Source organism: Leptosomus discolor, chromosome 6 (assembly GCF_034619465.1).
Source record: "Leptosomus discolor isolate bLepDis1 chromosome 6, bLepDis1.hap2, whole genome shotgun sequence".
Lineage (NCBI taxonomy): Eukaryota > Metazoa > Chordata > Aves > Leptosomiformes > Leptosomidae > Leptosomus > Leptosomus discolor.
The window spans coordinates 15,076,288-15,098,427 of NC_141396.1; the positions used below are offsets into that span (position 1 = coordinate 15,076,288).

Genomic DNA, 22,140 nt, shown 5'->3' on the forward strand with positions numbered 1-22,140 from the left:
TCATGCTGAGAGACACTCCCTAAAGTATATTGCCTCCCCCCATTCAGCATTCCTTACTCAAGCAAGACACCACTGAATGGCGTCTCAATGAGAGAGCATGCCTAAATAAGCAGGACTGGATTGGAAACTTAGTGGCTGCAGAATCAGAAAGTCTAGCCAGAACTAGACAGTTTCTGAGAATGCTGAAATGCTCCCCTTTATGTAAAAGTTTGTCTCCAAGAACTGAAGACAGGAAACCAGCTACACAGACAACAGCTCCCCTCCGCCCAAGTACAGCAGCAATCAATACCCAGTGCAACTGGGAGAAGCAAAGTGCAGACTCGCCTCGAAGCAAATCCTACATCTTGATATTACCATCAGAGCTTCCTCAGAAACGCTGCTCAGATGGAGCTTGTTAATGTGCATTAACCCAATGCTACTCACTGAAAGGAGAAATCAGCATGCCCTATTTACCAAGTCAGAGGAACTACACGGGCAGTGGAGTCCAGTCCTGCTAGTGGTGCCACCGTTACTCACGCACCCCAAACCAGGCACACGTGTGACAGTCTGGGGTTATCCTAGGAGGACTTTTGGAATGACACAACTCCTCCCTCTTCCCAGAAGGGAAGGGCAAGAACCTGAGATGCTCAGGGTGCAGTGCACCAGAAGGTCACAGCCAGGACAGTCCTGCCAGCCCCACCTGCCGGAGGGTTGTTCCCTGCTCTGTTTGCCAGGAACCTGCCTTCATTTCCCTGCACAGCTGGAAACCTTTCAGGGCTGGATGGAATTAGCACACGGGCACAGAGCTACCATATGTTCAGGTTTCCCTAGACTCAACCTGTGTTTCTGCCTGGAAATTGAATGCAGATGGGGTTTGGGGTCTCTGGGGCATCCGTTGTGGGTCCCTGGACACATGACTGCGGTGCATGAGGGGACTAGCAAACGCACAGTTATCTGGGAAATCCCAGACAGAAATATGGGAATCGGGGATGTTGAACCACACTGCTTTATCTTCCTTGAGAAGAGGGAAAGCAATAAACATCAGAGAGTTGCTAGAAAAGGCTTGTCAAAGTAACACAGCCTTGGGAGACCTTTTTCCATCACTCAGGCCTCACCTTCAGATACTGGGGATGCACATAGGCATTACCTGAGTCCTGGCACAACGAAATGCAGCAATTACTGATAATTTTAGCCTCAACATGCACAGTAATGCAGCGTGCTAGCTCTAGTTTCTACTCCATGCCTCAGTTGACAGGAGCAGTAGAACGGTCTGAGTCAGCCAAGGGGCAGAAAAACATCACTTTCAGCAACACTGCATGATCAAGGGGACCCTTGAGGGGTGGAAAAGGTCAAGAATTCCCCTGTCCCAACCCTGGCTCTCACTGTGACTGTGGCAAATTAACTCCTCTGTCCTCATCTGTAAAGTGGAGATACTACTCACCTACCTCACAGCACAGCACAGAGCTAATTGCCAGGGACAATTAAAGACTTGGCCCCAGAACTTATTACATCAAGAAATTAAATAGAGAATGAAGCAAGACTCCACAAGTGTCACTGAACTCTGACATCTGGAGTTTCCAACCCACTGAGGTCTTAGCAGCAGCAGTGTTTAGTCTGACATCTAAACATTCCCTATGGGTAACAGCTTGCCATACCCAACAAGAGTGAATCTGCACAGTTGAGGAGCCTGGGAGCCTTGTCTTTCTGTCTGTCTGAGCAGCACCTATTACTAAGCTGATGGTTCTAAGAAATAAATAATGCGCCATTGTAAAGTACATTTGTATTCATACACGCCTCATTTTTCCAAGCAGTAATCAAGAGTATTATGTTACCTATGGTCAAAATGATTAGTCATGTTTCCAAAGATTAATTTACGTGTTCTTTTGTTTAATGCGTATGAACTGATTTAACGGCTGCTTATGAACTGAGCTAACAGTCATTTTGAGAAACAGATGTCCGATCCAGTTTTAAGCACTAAAAGTGCTTTTATTCATATCCTTAGGAGAAAAAGGGCTACACAGTCTACAGTAATAACACTAATGAATCAAAGTACTACAGCTGCCCAACAGGGTTTTGACAGAAAACAGCTTTTTCTTAAAGGAATTTTTTTTTTAGGACTCCGGGACAGTGAACAACTGGTAATATGCATGCTTAACATGTAAGTATGTGCTTTGCTGGAGCCAGAACACTGAATCAAGTCCTATCTGCAACCAAACAATGTGAGGCTTTTGCATAAGTGCTGAAAACTGTAGCTACACAAAGACACAGAAGTCTGTGTGGAATCTGGATCCTCCACATTTTATACAAATGAATATTTGAAAGTCTGAGTGTTTCTGATACTATTTTGTGATGCTGAACGCAGAACAGGTTGTCTGCTTTAAACCCTGATAGATTATTGCGTGTGGGTGGTAGGGTTAGGATAAAGGGAAGAAAGCTACTAGGAAAGCAGTTGGTGGCTGCAAATCTATGATAAATAAACAGCACATTCTTCTTCTGTACAAAGCCATTGGGAGTCTGTGTCAGACTTCAACATCCTAATGTCAGCTGGGTGCAAACTTGACGACCTGGGGTTCTGCAGTGCTCCCTATGGAAAGTAGATTTGGATCAATTTGCCATGCCCCAACAAAGCATTTCTGTCAAGTTCCCAAGGAACCTCTAACGCACCAGTTATTCACAGGACCCTTGCAACAAACCACGGGTTTGGTATTTTATGGTCTGGTGTGTACAGTGCAGGATATGATTACACACAAGCCTGCTTCCCATCAGCCAGCACCTCGTAATCGTTAACATATTTATCCTTGTGGTGCCTCAAGAAGATGACATTGTTATTAGTCCCATTTTATAGATTCAGAACTGAAGCTCAATAGCTAAATGACTTGCCTTTGATTACACAAGATTTACAGTGAAGGACAGAACTGAGTCCCAGCCCTAGCAGGCCCAAGCAAGGATTGCACCAGAAGGACTAGATCTATGTGCAGAGCTGTCCTTCATCTCAGGTGCTTGCAAGTCTTATGAAATTACTATATCTGCACTGGGTTTTGTGCCTTTCATGTCTCAGCCTTTGCCACTGCAAGCACCTGTAAGGAACACGGATGTAGATATATTACTACATGCAAAAGCTGAACTGCTAAGTTACGTCCCTCTGCAGCAGCTGGAGACGAGTCTCCAGATCATGCTCATGTACTTTATAGGACATTGAGCAACTTTGCTCAAATGCGTAAGACATGCTGAGACAGCATATTAAAAAAGGCTGAGACTTAATAAGATCTTCCTCTTGTGCTTCATCTATACCACACTGTGCTGGAAAATATGTTGACTGATAAGTTTTAGCCACAGTAAGGGTAACCATCAGGTCTGATTTAAGTACCAGTTAGTTAGAGGTTGCGAGTAAACACTGCTTTCTGGCACTAACCACCCCTCTCAGTGTGGTCAGTGCATCGAACAAGTCCCATTGTATCTGCTACATGAACTGGAGAAGAGAAGCCACTGCACAAGTAGAAAAAGACCTTTTCCAAACTCCTCTCAAAGCAGACAGTAAGATGGAGGAAGAAAGTATTAGGACACACTGCTGTTTCAAGCTGAGGAGATCTCCTCTATTCCTCCGATACTATCACCAAAGTAAAGGCTGGCAAGACCCAGCTGATAGCTCTCTTTCCTTAACTGCATTGCTATTACGGAGAAACAGGCTAGCTATCAGTTTCCACAGTGGTAACCATAGACCTCAGAGAAATGTATCGATCTTCTAAGAGGCAAACACTGGGAACCAGCCATTCCTACTACTCAGGCTTCAGGTAGGGTGGGTGCACAGCTGCTACAGGTAAGAGAGATTTGCAACAAAGAGCACTGTCATGGATATGAGGCTCTGAATTTGACCTGCCTGCCTGTCTGCCTCAGAACAGTTAAAAACCCAGGTAAATATTTGTGTGCTTCATCTTAGACCTCTGCTAACCTTTCACCACTCTGTCTTGAGCGTATTCTCTGTTTATCTTAGCCTGAATAATGTAAACATTTCTTATCTAAGCAACAACTGCCTCCCAGCATTAAGGCTTACCATCAGCTGCCTCCCTGACCTGATGCGCACCCCAAATGTTTCTGGTCGTCCCCAACCACCATGAACTCAGAGCTTTTACTGGGCATGCAGATTCATGCAGGGGCCCAGCATCTGTGAGAAATCCTGCTCAATACTTTTGAGCCTTCCAAGCCTGGCTGCGATTCCTGCAAATCAGACGGTATAATTTTATTTGTTCAGTGGGGCCAATGGGACCAGCCAATGGTCCAGTGGGACCAGCCTTCAGGCAGGGAAGTACTACTCAAAATCTGAGTCAAGACACAATCTGGCTCCATGTAATTACTACATAGCAAAAGTAAAATTATTCCTGAAGCAATAATGAAGCCACCTGAGATTTTTTTTTTAATAAGCACCAATATCTCATATTACCGATTAGTACACAATATCAGCAATTGGCATAATACTTCTCCCAAAGGCAACTCAGAAACATTCATACATAAGGCGAATTAGAAGTCACCCACAAAATGGTACAAGAAAAGACATCAGGGTCCCAACCAAGTATGAGGAATATTTTTTTCATGAAATGCTTGAACCAAGAAAGAAACGGGAGTTGAAACAGCGCAGGATGCTGTCCCTGCCTGGCACTACAGGAAAAAGCTGATTCCGTGATGATCTTTACTTTTGGAACAAGAAAGCACAAATGTTCATCAGAGACTAGGAAACCAAAGGAAATACCAAGATGAAAGAGTGAGGCAAAGACGCATGCCTTTCTGTATCATTTAGATGAAAACATTAAAATTGACGGGAAGACATGCAACTAGCAACTGAAATAAGCCTAAGAGGGGAACGGGAGAAACCCAAAAAGATGGAAGTGCAGATACTGCAGATGGTTGAAACCACAGGTAATTTCCTACAGATTCACTGAAGTCAAAAGTTACAAACGAGAAGAGATCTACAGGCCCTCCTAGTCCCACTTAAAACACCTGTTAGCCTACAGACTATTAGAGACTGGGTGGTATTGGCATGTAATTACTGCCAGTATCTTCCTGCTTAAGCAAGGCAAGATCAAAGTCACTTAAAAAAAAAAAAAAAAATCAATATTTTAACTAAAAGGTTTGTAATTATGAGCTTGAAAACAAAATGCTCAGGCAAAAATATCAGCTAATGCTCATCAATGCCACCAAGCTCTTCGGATACCATAGCACTATTTGCCACAGTACATTTTATAGGGCTCAGTCCAGTCTGATTTCAAACACTGTACATCGTGAGAAGCAGGTCCTACAGAACACAGTTAGAGCCACTCTGCATTAGCAAGGTTTGTCTAAAATCCCTCTCAAAATCTCTCCCCTTGCCAAATCTTTTCCCACCCAGCTTTAACTTCCCCTCGCCTCGAGCTCTTTAGCCTCCCTCCTCCCACCATCTGAGTGTGCACAGCGAAACTTACGGTGCTCTGTCGTGGTTCAACCCGTTCTGTCTTTGTGCATTTATTGGAGGTAGAACAGGTTTGCTGTTAATCTCAAGCCCTCTCCGCAAAGTCTCCCTGATTTGCTCTGTATCTGCAAAGAAAAAATTTTTTTAACATGACTTGGAGTCCTCAGAAACATTACAGACACAAGGAGATGTCAGCTTATTTTTTTTTAAAGACCTGTTTCATCTAAACTCTTCCCCTTCAGAAAGAAATGAAGAGATGCTAAGGGTGAATTCTTAACAGCTCTTCCTGCACCTGAGGAGTTACTTCACTTTCATAAAGTCGGCTTGAATTCTCTTGGTTTGGGCTGTGATGTTACATCAGGCAAGGAAAGCTGGAACTGAAGGACTGAGCCCTTCTGATGAGGAAATTCTAAGTAGTTTTGTATCCTTTCATAAATGAGGTGTTTGCTGTTTCTGCAGCTTTCACAGAACCTCCTGACACTTCCAGCCTTTGTGCTGGAAGTCACTTTTCCCATTAGGCACAACGGGTATTTGTTCCTTTACCAAACGAGCGCAAGGAGGTTCCCAAGTTCTTGCAATTGGCTTTGCTAATCTGTTGATTAATTTACAACAACATTCACAAAAGAAAGGAATCTTACACAGGGCAAACTTTAGCCTCAAGCTCACATTTGAAAATAAACTGCAAATTATGCAGTTCAGATGCAGTCATTACTTTTCCATTTTCCTATGTCTAATCGCCAAATACTTTAATAGGATGCTTTCCTACCTTTCTTACAAGTTTCCTCATCTTTTTTTTTTTGAGAAATGTGGGAATTGTGTAGAGAAAAAAATATCCAAATTATTTCAAAATATTTTGAAGGATATACAAATATCACTATGTATACCTGTCCTGGGCTATTCATTTGCAGACCTGAGGGAAAATAGCCTTTTTAGATCCAGGGCAATTCAAAATATTTGCCCAGAAGCCAGAAGGAATCCTATATGCATTTAAATATATTTTTATCATGAACTCAAAAACAAGTAAGATACCATTCCTGTGGAAACCACTGTTAATTCCAGGAAATCTCAAGCCCTCAAATTTTATGTTGCTTCACCCATTTGAAAGGTACAGGCATAATTTCAAGCATCTGTAATGGCTATTACATCTGTACCCTGAGATGGCATCTCACTGCAAAGGGGAACTCCACCGTATCTTACTTCTTCTTTCCAGAGTTCCGTATTTGCAAGAATCACTTGATTCACCAACTACAGCAACATGCAGCGTCAGTCCAACTTGCCACCCAAGAAGTGACAATGTTAATAAGGAAACACAGCCTGGGAAAATGCAGTTGCTTCACCTTGCAGGTGTTCACAGTTCCAGTTTCATCCAGTGCTCAATTTAACTTTTCAGATTAAGATTAGAAGCAATCTAAAAACTGAAAGAAACATTTAGGCAAAACAAGTAAAAGATCTCTTTTCCTCTCTCCTGCCTTCCTCAAACAGGCCACACCAAAATTAATTTCGCTCCCCTGAGACAGTGAGCCTGCCACTAACTGTGGTGTTCGTTATGAATCCTGAGATGCTGCATGACTCAGCCCACCACCCAGACCCATCCGAAAACGAACTGAAAGGCCATGGCAGTGACTCGGTCCAGGACCTCTTACCTTTCCCAGAGAGCCGTCGTGGCTGGGTCCCAATGCAAATGCTCCTGCTGTCTTCGTCATCCTCCGGCGGCCGACTGAGGTCATCCCAGGCACATTTGGCACTCACTCCACTCAGGTTTGAGCCATCTGTCTCAATCCCTTTGTCAACTCTCTCCTGCTTGAAAAGATCCAAAACCCCAAGACTTTTTTGGGTGTGTCTTGAACCTGAACTGGAACCCATCCTGCTTCACCCAACCTTCGGCAGCTCCTGCATATGCCCCCTTCACGTCCAGTTTCGACTCTGGCCCCTGTGCTTTGATACATCAGCTAACAGTGACTGCATATTGAGCCAAATCAGGGAGCTGGTCTGAAACCTTTTGCATAGCAGTTAGTCTGAACTCCTACCCCTTCCCCACTGCTTCGCTACACAGCCTTGGCAGGCGCAAAGCAGGGAAAGACAGAGGTGGAAATCAATGGCCTGGGGTATGCAGGGTTGCTTCTTTCAGTGTTAGCTCTGGTTTACACCAACTCCAAGTATTTATGACACTACATTATACACTCACTATGAAGCACAGCCTGGCAGTCTACCTGTTATATGTTGATGATAACAAACCCCTGAATAACTAAACTGAAGTTCTCTTTCTAAGCTACCAAGAAGTCCCACAATGAAAACAGCTCACAGAGAGACTCATCATTCACAAGAGTTCATCATTTGCAAACTGCCCAGACAACCACTGCTTTTCAATGTGCTGGGGTATTCAGTAAAGGACAAACGCACACGGAAACACGGGTCTGTGCGCAATGTCAAAGCTTTTGCATAGTTTTCTCTATATCAGCAACGTGTTACATAAACTCCCTCCCTTGCAAGTTGGACTTTGCAAGCACATAACCACCGTCTGGGTCTCGGAACATGTCGCACACCAACCACAAGCAGCTGGATACTCTCAGACACCATGCATTTTCTCAAGGACATGTGCATCTGTTGCCTGCAAGACTGGCCTAAGCTACAGCCAAAACTTCCACAGGACACCTACCTGCTAGGGGAACTGGCATTAGTCTGAATTTCCACCTATGTCCCACAAGGGGGTAATGTTGAGCTGAACAAACTCAGGGCTGAGCTACACCGAGGAAGGGCTGCTCTTAACCGCTGTCACCTGTCCTCTGGCACCGAATCAATCCGGCTCGTTTCCCCCTCTTCTGAAGGGGTGTCACTTCTGGTACCGCCCCGCGGCACCAGCAAGATCTCCATCTCACTGCATCAACTGGGTCACCTCAGAGTAGGGACGAAGTCCCACTGCTTGCAGGACAGAAGCTTTGGAGATTTGAGGAAGGAGCAGAGCTGTGTTATGCACAATGGGAGCGGATCTCTGTATTACTACCCTCCAGTTTGACCTTGCCACTGGAGTCAAGAGACCGTGGGAGCATCCAGTGCTTTGCAAAATCTGTTCCCTAAGAAGCAGTTTCCAGACTAAATCCCACATATGTTTCTCCCCTTGCCCAGCTGTGCACGCTGCGCCCTAGAAAGAGCATTGCCTGTTCTTGTGACCATTCAGCAGAGGATTTGAGCAGCTCAAAGATAAGCACAGGCGCTCAGGGTGCGGTTGCACAGCAGTTTAAGCTGATGTAATTCGCAGTGGCTACAGTCCCACCCTCCTCCGTGTGCTCCTACCCCTTCCCTTGAGCCAATTCCTTTTTTTTTTTTTTTTGCTGCTGCATCACATCCCTAGTCTGGCTCTTTGGCCCAAGAGCAGAGGCAGAAGCCCATGGCTTGGGGCAGAACCAGAGAGGTCCTGACTTAGTTTTAAGCATTCAAGAGACTGCTTTCCTTCTGCCTCTCTCCCTGAAAGACTATTCCTTGTTGGGATCTTCCTCCAGTGTCAGGGAAAACTGGCTTCTATGAAAACATAATGGGAAAATCTGAGAAATAATAAATCTGCTGGGATTTCTTTTGTTATATCCTAAACAAAAAACTAGTTGTGTCACCCAGAAATAGAAGTGGTGGAAAAAGAAATAAAATATATCCAATCCTACATATGCAAACAATGGTCTAAGCGAGATTTAGCACGTAGCTCCTTTGGGAGCCCTCCGTGGCATTCTGTGAGGACCCAAATCAGCTGGCATGGGGAGGTTTAACTTGTTAGCACGGTTATTTTTCATTTCAGTGATAGGGGAAGCATGGGAGAGCCACCAAACCTGCCCTTGAGCAGGGAGTAGAGGAGCCCAGGGTGCCTCAAGGACTCCATCAGGCAGAGGCTTTGGTGGAATGTGCTTCTCTATCCCTGCAGCCAGGGCCCCCGCTCACAGACACAGTTGGGTCCTCCTGACGGTGCGCAGAGCCTGGGGAGGAGGAAAGGGACTTGTCATCTGCATCTCAGCTGGTTTGCTGAGCACTTCCTCAGGGGAAGAAGTGCTGCTCTGTTGGCATCCCTTGGATATCAAGGGGGGCTCATGGAAACGAACTGGCCTAAGGCAGCCTAATTTGCATGCCTGTTTTATAATGTTTGCAAGTATTGATGTTGAAGGGGGACACATACACACAAAAAAACCCCACCCTAACCAGTGCAGACTCTCAGCTGGGGCAATGCACAGCTTTACCCCATCTTTAGCCAGCAAAGATGTGCTTGGGTTGAGGGGCTGTTCTTCCTCCCTTGAAAGGGCAGCCTGAGCAGGAGGTTGGAGGAGCCCAGGGCAAAGGAGGTTCAGCTTTTTCCTTCCTCAAAGAAAGGATGTTTTTGTCCCATTTTCCTCTCAGCATGTGGGAGGGATGCTCTGAGGCTCTTACAAGTCATTGATCCCTTTCTAAACGAGCCAGAGCACTGCAGCGTGACCCGCAGAGTGGCAACCACAACTCAGGAAATTCAAATCAGCTTTATTCTCTTCTGAGATATCTGCTAAAACAGAAGCAAAGCACTGAGAATCAACGCAGAGCTGGGGACCGACAGGGATTGTTTGACAGTGCTGCCAGGGAAATCTGAATGGCCTACAGGGAAGCCTGGCTGAACAGAAAACAGCCAGCGTTAATTGCCGACATCCTGGGATGACATCTTAGTTGGGATCCATTCTCAACAACTCCGAACAGAAAGTACAGCTGCTTCTGCCAAGGCTGGGTTTAGGCCTCAACCAATTCCCACAAGAGAAAATGCAGCCTCAAAACAAGCTCTGCCCACTTCCCAGGAAGGCAACATGCTTGCCTGCTCCCAAGAAAGTTGTCCGTTTTTTCTGCTTGCTCCCTCCCTCCCCTCCACCTATCTTCCACTGCCGCTTTTCAGCACTCACACACCCTGTACCATCACCAAGAAAATGCCAAGCGAATGTCACTTTATCCTTTCCCCAGTAATTAGAGCAGGAGGTGCAGGACATGGCTGAACCCAGACCAGCACAGCCTAGCTCCCCGCGCTCAGCAAAGGCTCTTTGTGGGATTTGGTGCTGCAGCAGCAGGTTTTGCCCTGTGAATCCCCAGGGGCTGTGGCAGCAGAGGAAGGAGGTACATACACACACCCCTGCACATATGCAGTACTGCAAGGGCAAGAGAGAACAGAAACAGGAATGTCTCCAATGTGAGGAAGTAGGGAAAGAACACAGACATAGCTGCTTTCAGTGGCAGGACGCACTGGTGAGGCAGAGGTACTCTATTTGCCTTAACTTGCCTTGGCTGACTCAGATTCCAGTAAGCTGAGCTACTTTTAATTTGCAGTAAATTGAAGAAAACCCTGTTATCATTAGGAATCACCAGTGTGCAGAGAACAGAAACACCCTCCAGGAGGGGAGAGGGCAAAATTTTGAAGTGCCTGAAAACTTTACAGGACTTGCAGTTGTATTAGCTCCCACATTGTGGGACATTTGTGGAACGTTTTTTTATGTGTGTCTCTCAGACTGGGATTATTTTAGATGAACAAATCCTTAAAACCAGTAAAAATAAAATTTGGTTTTGTTCTTAAGCTTTCAAAATAAAAGATGCTGTGAGGCAACTGAGGGTAATCAGATACAGACACGCAGACTATAAGCAAACGCAATAGCTTGTACAAAACGTGCACATATGCACGTGCCCTACCAGGCTAAGCCATAAATTCTCTGTTAAAGGAAAATACTCAGTGATTCACTGAAACAAGGTCAGCACCACACCGGATTTGCCTGGGACCCATGTACTCCAGTACCATAATTCTGCTGAAGGGATGCAGAACTGTCTCCCAAATGCATGGATCAGCAGTAGTCCATGGGACAGGAACCCCTCCATAGAGGTCCTATTCTGATCTTTAAATTTCAGAAATTAACTTGAACTCTAAAGATTAAAGTTTAATATATCTTCTGCATAGATTATTAATAACTGCATGAGATACTTTTGGCTTCCCATTCTTCCTCAGACCACACTAACTACTTGGCCTCAAGTGACATCCTACAGGAATGAGCTACACTGTCACATTTGCTGTGAAAAAAAAAGAATACTTAGTTGGTTTTGAGTTTCCTGCATGTTCTATCTCCTTATGCTTGCATATAAAATGAAGGAGGAATTTCCTGATCTATCATCTCTAAATCTTGTGTTGTTCTACGTTCTTTATCTTCTTCTATTTTCCTCCCTTTTAAAACATTCAGTCCAAATCTTACCAATTTGTCTCATATATGAGATCCACTTTTCCTGGTTTCCCTTCTCTAACTTTTGTACTAGAGCTGCCATCCACCTGGGTCTGGACATGTGCACTCTTGAACCACCTCTGAGAGGGCAAAAGGAGTCTCTAAGATTTTTCCAGGATTATTGCAAACATTGAGAAGATCACAGCACCTTTACAGAAAATAATAAAACTGTTTTATACCATTAAATGATTTCTCCCTGCCTACTGCAAACGATGTGATGTTTTATAAACTAAAGACATACTTGCAGATGTGGGTCAATCTCAAATATTGTCTCTCCTCTTCGCATGTCTGTTATCAACCAGGGGCCTCCAGCTCTACAAAGAAAGAAGGAAAGAAAGGAAATGAACCAAGCAAGCACTTTAGCTAGTACTCCCCAACAGAGTCCTCAGAGTGGACCTGTACTGGAAAGAAGCACAAGACAAGAGTCTAAAACAAGCCTAGAAGCCCCTCTATGTTGTGTATACATCCCATAGCATCTATTTGTCCTTTACATTTCCCAAACACATAATGAAAACCCTCCATGACATACCTGTTATCTGTCTAGTGTCTGGCACCACCAAGGCTTGCAGAGCAGTCAGGATTGACTCAGGCTATGCCCTGTGTGGACTCATACAAGACTGAACCCAGTTTTAATCTTACAGGTAACTGAATTGGGACTGAGAAATCCAGTGTAGCCTAGGTCTAAGAAAGATGGGCAAGGCATGGGGTCAAGATTTATACCTCTATTACGTATCTGAAGATGCAGCCGGGTCTCAATGGGACTGCACCTTTTGCAAGATCGGCAGTCAGGTGCAGTACCATAAAAAGCTTATTGCTCTGATAAATATCCTCACAATTGCCCAGCTGGTACTTAATGGCTGAGTACTCAGATGGTTCAGGGAAAGCTTTGTTTTCATTAGCAATAAAAGTTGGAAGGGTCAAGACGTTTCCCAACAAAGGTGATAGAAAACAGATTATTTTGAAGATGAACTACTTGGAGACTTTACTTTGGGTCACAGTGCAGGCAGACTACAGAATTCAGTCTTGGATGGTGCTTTTCATCTGAAGTAAAGTCTTTTGGAATTGCCATAAAAAGTTTCACTTTTTTTTCATGAGAGACTCTGTTATTGCAGTCAAAAGCCCCCTCCTCTGGCCTTGTCTGTGTTACAGTCTCCTAAAGCACTTGGAGTGGGAGCAATAAAAGTTAATATTTTATAGCTTTTCAGATGCATCGATAGCCACACTTTTTTTACATCACTTTGGAAGCTGTTAATTAACTGCAGAGGTGTGACCAGCTTCAGTTCCTCACTGGGATGCAAGAGACTCCTACCCTGACTCTACATCAGTGGCTTAGTAGTTTGCAGCTTTGCCTTCAAATCATGCACATTTGCATTTCATTTTATCCTTGGAAAGGTGCTTGTACCACAGCACAAAAGCCAAAAACCAACATGACAACAGAGTGAGGAGAGGGGCGCTGTATCTGTATTGACTTAGAGGAGCCAAGAGAGCTGCAGGCAGTGTTTATTGTCTTGGGGTCCCAGAAACAAAGCTTGCAGCTGGACAAATTCACTCTATTCTAGGGCATTCACACTAATTGTATGCACTTGTGCCTAAAAGGGAAAAATTAAAGTTTATGAAGTCCAGCAGCAAAGGCTCTTCAAATAATCAATCAATTAAAGGCCATTGTGACACTAGAGTGTACTATTGTGTCCAGGAACACATATTCAGAACCATTTTGTTAAAAAAAAAAATATCTTTTGAGCTACAATCTCACAGCAATAACTTCCACTAAACTCAAGAAAAAAATATTTAAACAGAACACCTGCAAGCCAAAAAAGTTTAGCTGTAACCTGGCAGCAAGTAAAGCGTCAGCATATCATTTAACATTTAAACCCCATCTCCTCCTTAACCCAACAACATCTTTGTTTTGCCATGGGAAAAACAACAATGAACTTCACTTGCATGAACATTCCTCCTGTTCTGAAAGTGGGGCCAGTTTGAGATAATTTTTTCACTTTCACACAGTACCCAAGCTTTGCCAGGCACTGTAAATCAGACCCTCTCCTTCCTTTTTTTTGAACTACACTGAGAGGTCACCAGTAACACTTACCCTAGCTCTTCAGGAAAAACCAATGCAAAAATGCTGCAGGCATAAGAGGAAGGAAATTAAGCTTTCAAGACCTCATTCTGTTTCACCCTGAACATGTGGACTTCCACATGCATTAATTTGGCATGTAAGTGTCTGTGCGTGAGAACAGATTTGCAATGAATTCCCATCTCTTGCTACAGCACAGGATTAAGTAAGTTCCATCAACAAGTTAAAGATTGTTAATGAAAATAAACAACTGACTTGTTCTCTATGGGAATGCTCCCCTATATGGGCTATATGAGCACTTACACAGGGACAGTCCGAAGCAGTTCCAAGATGCCTTGCCCATTCCACTGCTGAGCTGCATGCAGTTCCTCAGTGCAAACCCCAACAATCTGGAATAAATTAAAACAGAGATACTGAACTAGATGGGAACCGTGCAAGAACTGTAAGAGAAAATGTACCACGTGGTGTTGGATCAAACAGTGCAGATACAGAGAGGCACTACTTCTTTAAACTGACTAGATGAGCGAGGACAAGTAAGGCCTGAGACAACAAAGGGTTTCTGCAATTCCTTGTGCCCTCTCCCTACACTTACCATGTGGAGTGCCTTGGTCACATAACATTTAATCTTGCAAGGCATGTGAGAACTTAACTATGAGGAGGGCCTGGTGACAAATCAGGGTTTACTGAAGACCCACTAGTCTGTTCTCACTTTTCAATCTAGTTCACACAAGACAGGACAGGTTAGAGTCTGGGCACATGCAAAACACTGCTCTGTCAGCCAGTTGCTAGGGGCAAATGCAATACTGCACCAGCAATTTCAGTCAGGCAAGGGACTCGCTGCCACAAGGGAGTGCTTTGGTGCTCAGAATTCCTTGACCAACTCAGTTTGCTGACTGGTTACATCTTACCCGGCACCATAAAGTAAAGCTGCTTACACATCGCATAATCCACTCGTCACTGCAGGCAATTGCAGACTTCTGCCTTCCTGTATAAGGCAGGATGTGTTTGCTTTTCAGGGTGGGAGCTGCTGCACTGAGCAATACCAGATGTGTCTCTCAGAGCAGCTGAGATCAGCCGCTTCAAATGAAGGGGTGAAACACCCTTCAGCTGATAGAAGGTGGCAGTTTCTTCCTGATCCATCAACTGCTGGCTTGTGCCTTTGAGCACAACGATTTACTCTTTGGCATGAAAAATTATTCTAGCCATGGCCTTGTATTTTCTTCCTCCATAGTCTAAGCCTTTTCCAATGACACTGAATTTTTGGTCAAAATCTGTTCAACTGATGTTTTATCAGGAAAGAGCAAAACTGAAAACTAAGCTCCGAAGAGCAGCAAGCAGAAGCGCATCATGTGCCTTTGCTGCAAGCACGTGTCTACACTGACAGACATCTGTGTGGAAAACCATCAACGTCAGCACGTACCCAGTAGTGCACACCCTACCTCCCCTGCCCCTTGCAGAGCTCACTTTCTCAGGCCCCAGCCCTTGGAGATGCACTTCGTCCCCACCCACCTCCCAGGCTTCCTCCATGAACAGCCTGAATCACTCTCGCTTCAGGACACCCCTCCCTGGGCCTTCACTCACTAATTACATACAAACAGCAAGATTCTAAACAGGAAATTATTTTGTGTTCATTCTTTTCTTTTTGCAATCATTTATCCTCATGGGTCAAAATAAATGCATAATAACAAGCATCAAACAAAGGGGAAAAACAAGTCAACTATATGTGTTGAGGAAGATTAGAGGCCAAGATCTGGTACAGCGGGGCACTAAAGAAGAGATGTGGACCAATGCAGCACCAACTGGGGAGACAGCCAGGAATCACCCTGCTTAGCTTCGTTCTCTCTCTCCTTCCAGGTCCCACAACTCACCTTTCACTGGTTAATCCCACACCCACCTCTTTCTTGTTGATAAAACATAGACTTCTGGGCACCTTGGAAAATTCAGAGAAGCCTTTGCCTTTGCACAGCAGTTGCCTTGTGCAGGTCTGTGGTAATGGAGCTTCCCCTTACATGTTGCAACTACAGCCAAGGACAAATAGGAGCAACTTGAAGCTTAAATTGTAAAACACAGTCACATGCATTTTCCCACGGGATGGATGCTTTTCCACGGAGCAGGGAGAAATCAGCAGTTGGCATAAACTATGCCAGCTCTTCCACTAAGGTTAGTAACTCCATATGCAATTTAAAAATATCCAAAGCAGCCCATATCTAAGAGACATCACTGTGGAGAAAGACTTTGGGAAAGCAAGCAAACCTGTTTGGCCAAGGAAGCTCCCCTCACTGAACAGCAGGGTTAAATCACAAGGAATTTTTTAAATGTTTCTTTTGCAAAGCAAACCTGAACCTTTCTTAAACAGCAGATCAATACAGGAAAACTCATTTAACCTCTAAAGAATCTTTGTGTCAACACTGCAAGCTACATTTCTGCCATTAAACAATGCTAAAGCAACTCTGAGTCCTGCTACAAACTTCTTTTCCTGGAACTCAAACCAGTGGATCACTTACTGATACTGCCATAGAATTAATTTTAATTTAGCTCTACGTTACAGTCTAAAAGTGTTTCTCTCAGCTTTTTTCTCTATGTTCATGCTTGAAATTTCAGAGCAGTAACGTAATATACAACTCTGGGTCTGTTTCGAGGTGTAAACCTTCTCTCCATCAGATAGACCTCTATCTTGAGAGCTGACTGTGCCGTTGCTCAATCCTGGTAAAATGCTTACTGAATACCTCCAGAGTAACAACTCAAAGGTGAGATCCATGGTAATCAAATAAGGCAGAAAGGTGGAAGATAGGCTAATAAGCATCTGGCTTATCAAAGCTAAATGAAATGCAATGTTAGCTGCATTCTATGCCCAGAAGGTGATGGTTAGAGCAACATTGCTGGGTCATACCTGTAGGAAAGTAACGACCCCAAAAGGAGTCTGCACTGGCTGCATCTGAGGGTCTTCTGTCAGTAACATATGCTGGATTCTAGATTCACTGTTGTCCAAAGGGCTGTGCCACGATACATGGTCACCGCTGCAGAAGGTGTTTTCTGCAAGGAAGAGAAGCAAGAAATATTTAGTCCATAAAGTCTGCCAGAACATTCCTTCTGTTCACATCTGCTCCTGACCGTTGTCAGGCAGGGACCTCTGGTCTGGACCAGGACAGTCGCTGGTGGCTATTCACAGTGACTGCCTCCAGCCAGCTCTGACAAGTCTCTGATTCAGCTGAAGTACCTGAAGCAGGAAAGGAACCTCGTTGAGCCAGCTGAATTCAAGCACTGACTTTAAAATTGCCTGCTCTTGAGTCCTGTGGCAAAAAATGGTGTCCTGCTTTGACATTAATCCCAACACAGGAACACCAATAGATAAAATTAGCTTGCCTCTCATTTACTGTTAGTCTCATTTTGTGAGAGGCCGCAGAGAGTCAGCAGGACGTACTGGATGCCTATGGGATGTCAAGTCATACTTAATTTGCAGCTCTGATTTGCCACAGAGAAAAGATTCTGAAATATGAATTAAACACAAATAATACTCTGCTATATCTAATAAAAATCCACAGTCTGCTGCCCAACTTGTGATAGCCTAAGTCGAAGTCACTTTCTCTGGTGGCTATGGTGCAGAATTATAATTAATATGTTCCTTCTTTCCCAAACAATGAGAAAACCAGAGGGCATGAGTTTCACTCTATGTCAGAATAGACTACATCAAAACAAAGAGCCAGAAATTATCCTTCCTTCTTCATGACTGTAAGCATTCTTTTCTTTTCCTCCTCTCCTACTTAGAAAGACAAACCCCCCAGATAATCCCATGTTCCACAGCTGGTGCATGCCAGAAGGCACACCAGAACCCAACTGTATGTTGCTGCCTCATCACAGGAAAGGCTAATACTTGCTTTCTGAGTAAGCTACAAGTAAAATAACCAACCATGACCATTTTCACACCAATTAAAGCATGCTCCATTTGCACACAGTTCCTTGAGCATGTGTGCAATAACGCTGCCTAGCCGACTGCCTTGGCCTTGGGTCTTGTGCTTGTCCCACTCCAGGTAGAGCTTTCATAGCACATTCAAGTAAACAGCCTGGAATCCATATTCTGCCCTCTGACATAGGTGTAGTGCCTCAGGGATGAACAGAGTACTGCCTGCCTGCTTTCAAAGCCAGTGGCAAGCACAGCGCTCCTCTCCCTGACCAAGCTCACTGATGAAGGCAGTCTGGCCTGCCGTCCTCACAGCAGTCTCTCCCAAGGCCATGCTTACAGAATGGGAAGGGAGGCCTTGCCCACTGGGAGAGGACTAGGACTTCCACGGCAGACTGGAAAATGTTGGTGGTTACTTCGGCTGCTGTCTGTCAAGACTGCAGCATCTCATACGATACAGAGTGGGATTCAATTCAGGGGGGTGTTCTCTGCCCTGCAGCTACGAGCAGAGGTGGTCTTGGATCTTTATCTATTCACCTAACCCTCCCACATCACCTTCCAAATACAGGTCAATAGGCCATCTCTTAAATAACTATCTATAGGGCTTATCTGAGAATCCTTGAACATGGCAGCTTCTGCATCGGCAACAGGGAAACAGCATTTGCTGGTAACTGCAGCGTTGTCCCCAGTCACATTAAACAACAGACACCAAGGGATCGGGCGCTTGCCCACCACTCGCTGTGCATCAGCACCACCACCGCTGCGTGCGCGTACTCTTGGCCAGCAGCAAGTGCAGGATGCCTTGCAGGAGCCGTCCACGGCGAGCAGGTAAACTAAAGGGTTACCTCGCAGCTGGTGTCGTTAAAAATACTGGCAGTCATCGTCATCTGGCTGCTGAGCTCACCCACGCGTGGGTTTAATGCAGGGTGTGCTGGGCAGCTCGTAGCTTCTCCACCAGGTGTCCCCATTGGTGTGTATTTGAGCAGTCATTATGTATGGTTTTTTCAGATTAATTTCTTGGACAGCTCATTTGATTAAGAATTAAAATAAACTCCAAATACCATAAAGAACTTGGCCTGAAAAACGAGGCATGTAACAGAAGTGTTGTGATAAGCACGGGAATGTTTTCCTTAGTTAAAATTAGGAAAGAAAGAAAACACAGCGAATGCAAGCTGCTGGAAAGAGAGTTTATCGTTATGTACACTAAATTACATGCTTTCAGCTCTGTGACTGAAAGGAATGGTTCAGATATTACTTTACTTTTAGAACTGGGGAAATATAAGTAGACAGAAATGAAAAGCATGATTTATTTTTTTTTTTAGTATCAAAATTGGATTAAAAAACCAGCACTTAGAATGTTGCAAAGGATCTCATGATATTTCCAGGTTAGCTAAAATGTGGCTGATGAATTTTTTTTTAAATGATAAAAGCCTCTCAGTCACAGTTTTCAGGAATGAAACAAAGCCACAAAGAGCTTATTCTTGGGCCCTGTCTTTATACCACAACATTTTGCCCATCAAATGCTCACACAATTCTATGCTGATCGATCGCTGCATTTCACTGCTGGTGCTGCTTCTCCTGGGAAAGCCCAGCCCGTTTAGAGCAGGTTTTCAAATGCAAATGTCTCTGCTGGAAACCCACCTGTTTATGTCCATGTGAACACTGAACACTTAGAAAATCTCCCTCTCCCTTGCATGTACATGAACACCACAAAATTCACACTGACTACTCAATTAAATCACAAAAAACCCCTTTCTTTAAATAACGTGAAGCCGAATTAAAACCTGTAAGAGTGCAAGAAATTCATAACTACAGCCTGAAACTCAGCTCTTTGCTTGCTGCATTCTAACCCACGTGAAACATAAGGTCAGCTCTTGTATACATAGACCATCGCAGCACTGAGGACAGTTTGAATTGCAGGACTTGTAGCCACAGAAACTAAGAAATTACAGAAACAAAGGACTAGATAACCATTTTCTCTTGCCTCATGCTGGAAACAAGGGATACGCATCCTCCCTTCCCACCTGTCACACCCATGTTTTCAAAACATGACAATCAAAATCTTTCTAAGCATTTAAGTTTTAAACAATGTTTTAGCCAGAAATCCTAAAGTTTTCATAAATGATTCCTTCAAAGTAAGTTTATAACTAAATTTGTGGCTTTCATGAATGCTGAATCAGAACATAAAACGTCCAAATAAATCCTCAGTCACCCACAGATGGATGTGAAGTCTCCTGTGATTTTTGCACCTTTCTGTCATTTGTAGTGCTGTCAATAACACACTTTGTATAACCTGCCTTTCATCCACAAACATGTACAATGTGCTAGTATTTCCTACGTGTACATACATATTTCCATAAACCCAAGAAGTGAGCAGGCATAGGACACATGCACTCATCTCAGGTACACAAGGAGCATAAACACCTCACAAGGACCAACACACTTCAGTCAAACATGCCTAAAGACAGCTCCTTTCGTTCCCAAAAACGCATCCCTGTATCTCTGTTTAGTCCATGTGGTATGGGAGGACTGCCATCTCCAAACTAATTTTTGAGATCTCTGTTTCACACTGCTACGAACCAAGGCTGGGACTCGGACCTTCAGTAGTAATGGTGCCAATATGGGTGTCCAAACAACATTCAGGATCTGAGTACACATTTTGATGCCTACTGCAGGTATCGAGTGAAACACCTACACTCACAACTGGAAGCTACTTACATATGAAATACTTGAAAATACAGACATGAAAACAGGTATTAATAAACATGTAAAACGAATGTTGTATGTAAAAATAAAAGACTACAGGAAGAAGTTAATGTCCATGAAGCACTGACCCAGTCTGACAGGACTCACTACTGCAAGCATCCCAAAACAATTTCTAGTTTTAGGCCAAAACATGACTCCCCTTTCAGATAAACACAGAACATTCCTTTGCAAGTTATCTCAGTTTAGTAAACCTGAAAGTTTACAGCCTCAGCAACAAAGCTCGTTCTGCCAGGATCACATCAGCAACTGATGCTGTCCCAGGCTCTTGTAGATTGGGGAACAGCCTTTGCTTTATCCAAGCAACAACTATCAATCCAACACTTTTCACTCTTAATAAGCTCTGCTACATCAACCCTTTTGACCTGCTGTAACGCTGTGCAGATTAGCACCTGCGGCAAAATTTCTTACTGGTTTTGAGGAGGGATTGATGCACAACAGATGCTACAAAAGTAATTTTGCACTGCATTTATTAATAAGACAAAATGCGTTTGCATCCAGAATCCAGGAAAAGGCGAGATGGCTTTCAGTGGTAGCTGTGAAAAATCACAGGCTTCTACTGAACAAGCACCTTCTCTACCATTACAAGAGGGCAGCGATCAGTCTCGGAGCAGCAAACGCCAGGACTCAGGTGTGAGCTGCTGCTGCAAAGACTTCTGCCTCTCTGAACTTCTGTGTCACCTGACTCCACAGCAAAGCCAACAAGAGATTACGACATGTCCAGGGAAACAACTTTATATAATGGAAGGAGTTTGACATATTCTTGAAATAAACAGCAAGCCTCAAACCAGTTGGTGTGTTCCTATGCTCAGGAGTAAGCTTGGAGAAGACTTGTATGAACAGAGGAACTACGTACAGTCTCATCTCTGTGGGCGTGCACAGCGTGGATGTCACTGCCTAACGAGGAAGGAGCTCAGACTAAAGCTTTTTCTGCAGCTATGGCATGCACAGAAGGACTCTAGGCTCACTGTGTCTAATGTCAAGTGTAACACATCTCCACTCTTCTCCACTGCAGGGGGCACAGTTAGAATTTTTACTCATCTGCTCATTTTTATAATCCTTTAAAAACCAAGTCTTTCCAAGAGCCCTACCACTCTGTTAAGTCTGTTTGACACTGGCCAACTGGTTGAAACACCATTAGTGTAGTAGTCAATCTTCTAGGCATGACAAGGGCATGATTGCATAAGCCTCATTTCCTTAGGTGATCACACCAAAATCAACACTCATCAGAAATAAGTTGCCAGGACCTCACCAGGGAATTGTCAAATCCATAGGACAGATGGCCAGCCACAGAAATGAGCTAGCTATGAACAGGGGGAATTAGGCAGTAAAGGAACTGAAAGAAAATGCACTAAAAAATTAAATTCAAATTATTTTAGTGTATGGATAAATCAGCAAATCCTCAGGAGTACACTAAGGCTCTGATTTACTGCATACAAGCTGATTCACAAGGAACTGCTGTTGAATACTTCTGCCTCACAGTAAACCCGAGGTGGTTACATGTTCCTTCCATGGGAGGAAGAGCTAAGCTACCTGAACTACCTCAGGAAAAATACATATCCTTCAGCAGTTACCATGGGAGCACTGGATGTGTTTTAAATACACAGGCTTGCTTACAGTAACCTCTTGGACACTTGCACCCTTCCTGCTTGGAAGGGGCACTAACAGGACTCAAACCTAACACAGAAAAGTTACCCATTCTCACAGATTTGAAACTGGTTCTTTTTCTGCAAGT

General features: G+C 44.1%; 1 protein-coding gene across 2 annotated transcripts in view; it reads right to left on the reverse strand.

Annotated features, from left to right (window-relative positions):
* Positions 1–22,140, reverse strand: part of SUFU (SUFU negative regulator of hedgehog signaling) — a 93,745-nt gene that overhangs the window by 23,864 nt on the left and 47,741 nt on the right. Inside the window, exons 4-8 of one of the 2 annotated variants that reach the window (XM_086466722.1) lie at positions 16,635–16,777; positions 14,048–14,133; positions 11,912–11,984; positions 7,063–7,216; positions 5,433–5,544 (exon numbers count right to left, since the gene is read on the reverse strand). In XM_086466722.1, coding sequence (XP_086322848.1) covers positions 5,433–5,544; positions 7,063–7,216; positions 11,912–11,984; positions 14,048–14,133; positions 16,635–16,777 — 568 coding nt within the window. Of the gene's footprint in view, positions 1–5,432; positions 5,545–7,062; positions 7,220–11,911; positions 11,985–14,047; positions 14,134–16,634; positions 16,778–22,140 lie in introns of both variants that reach the window. The other variant, XM_086466721.1, reaches the window with a different exon arrangement.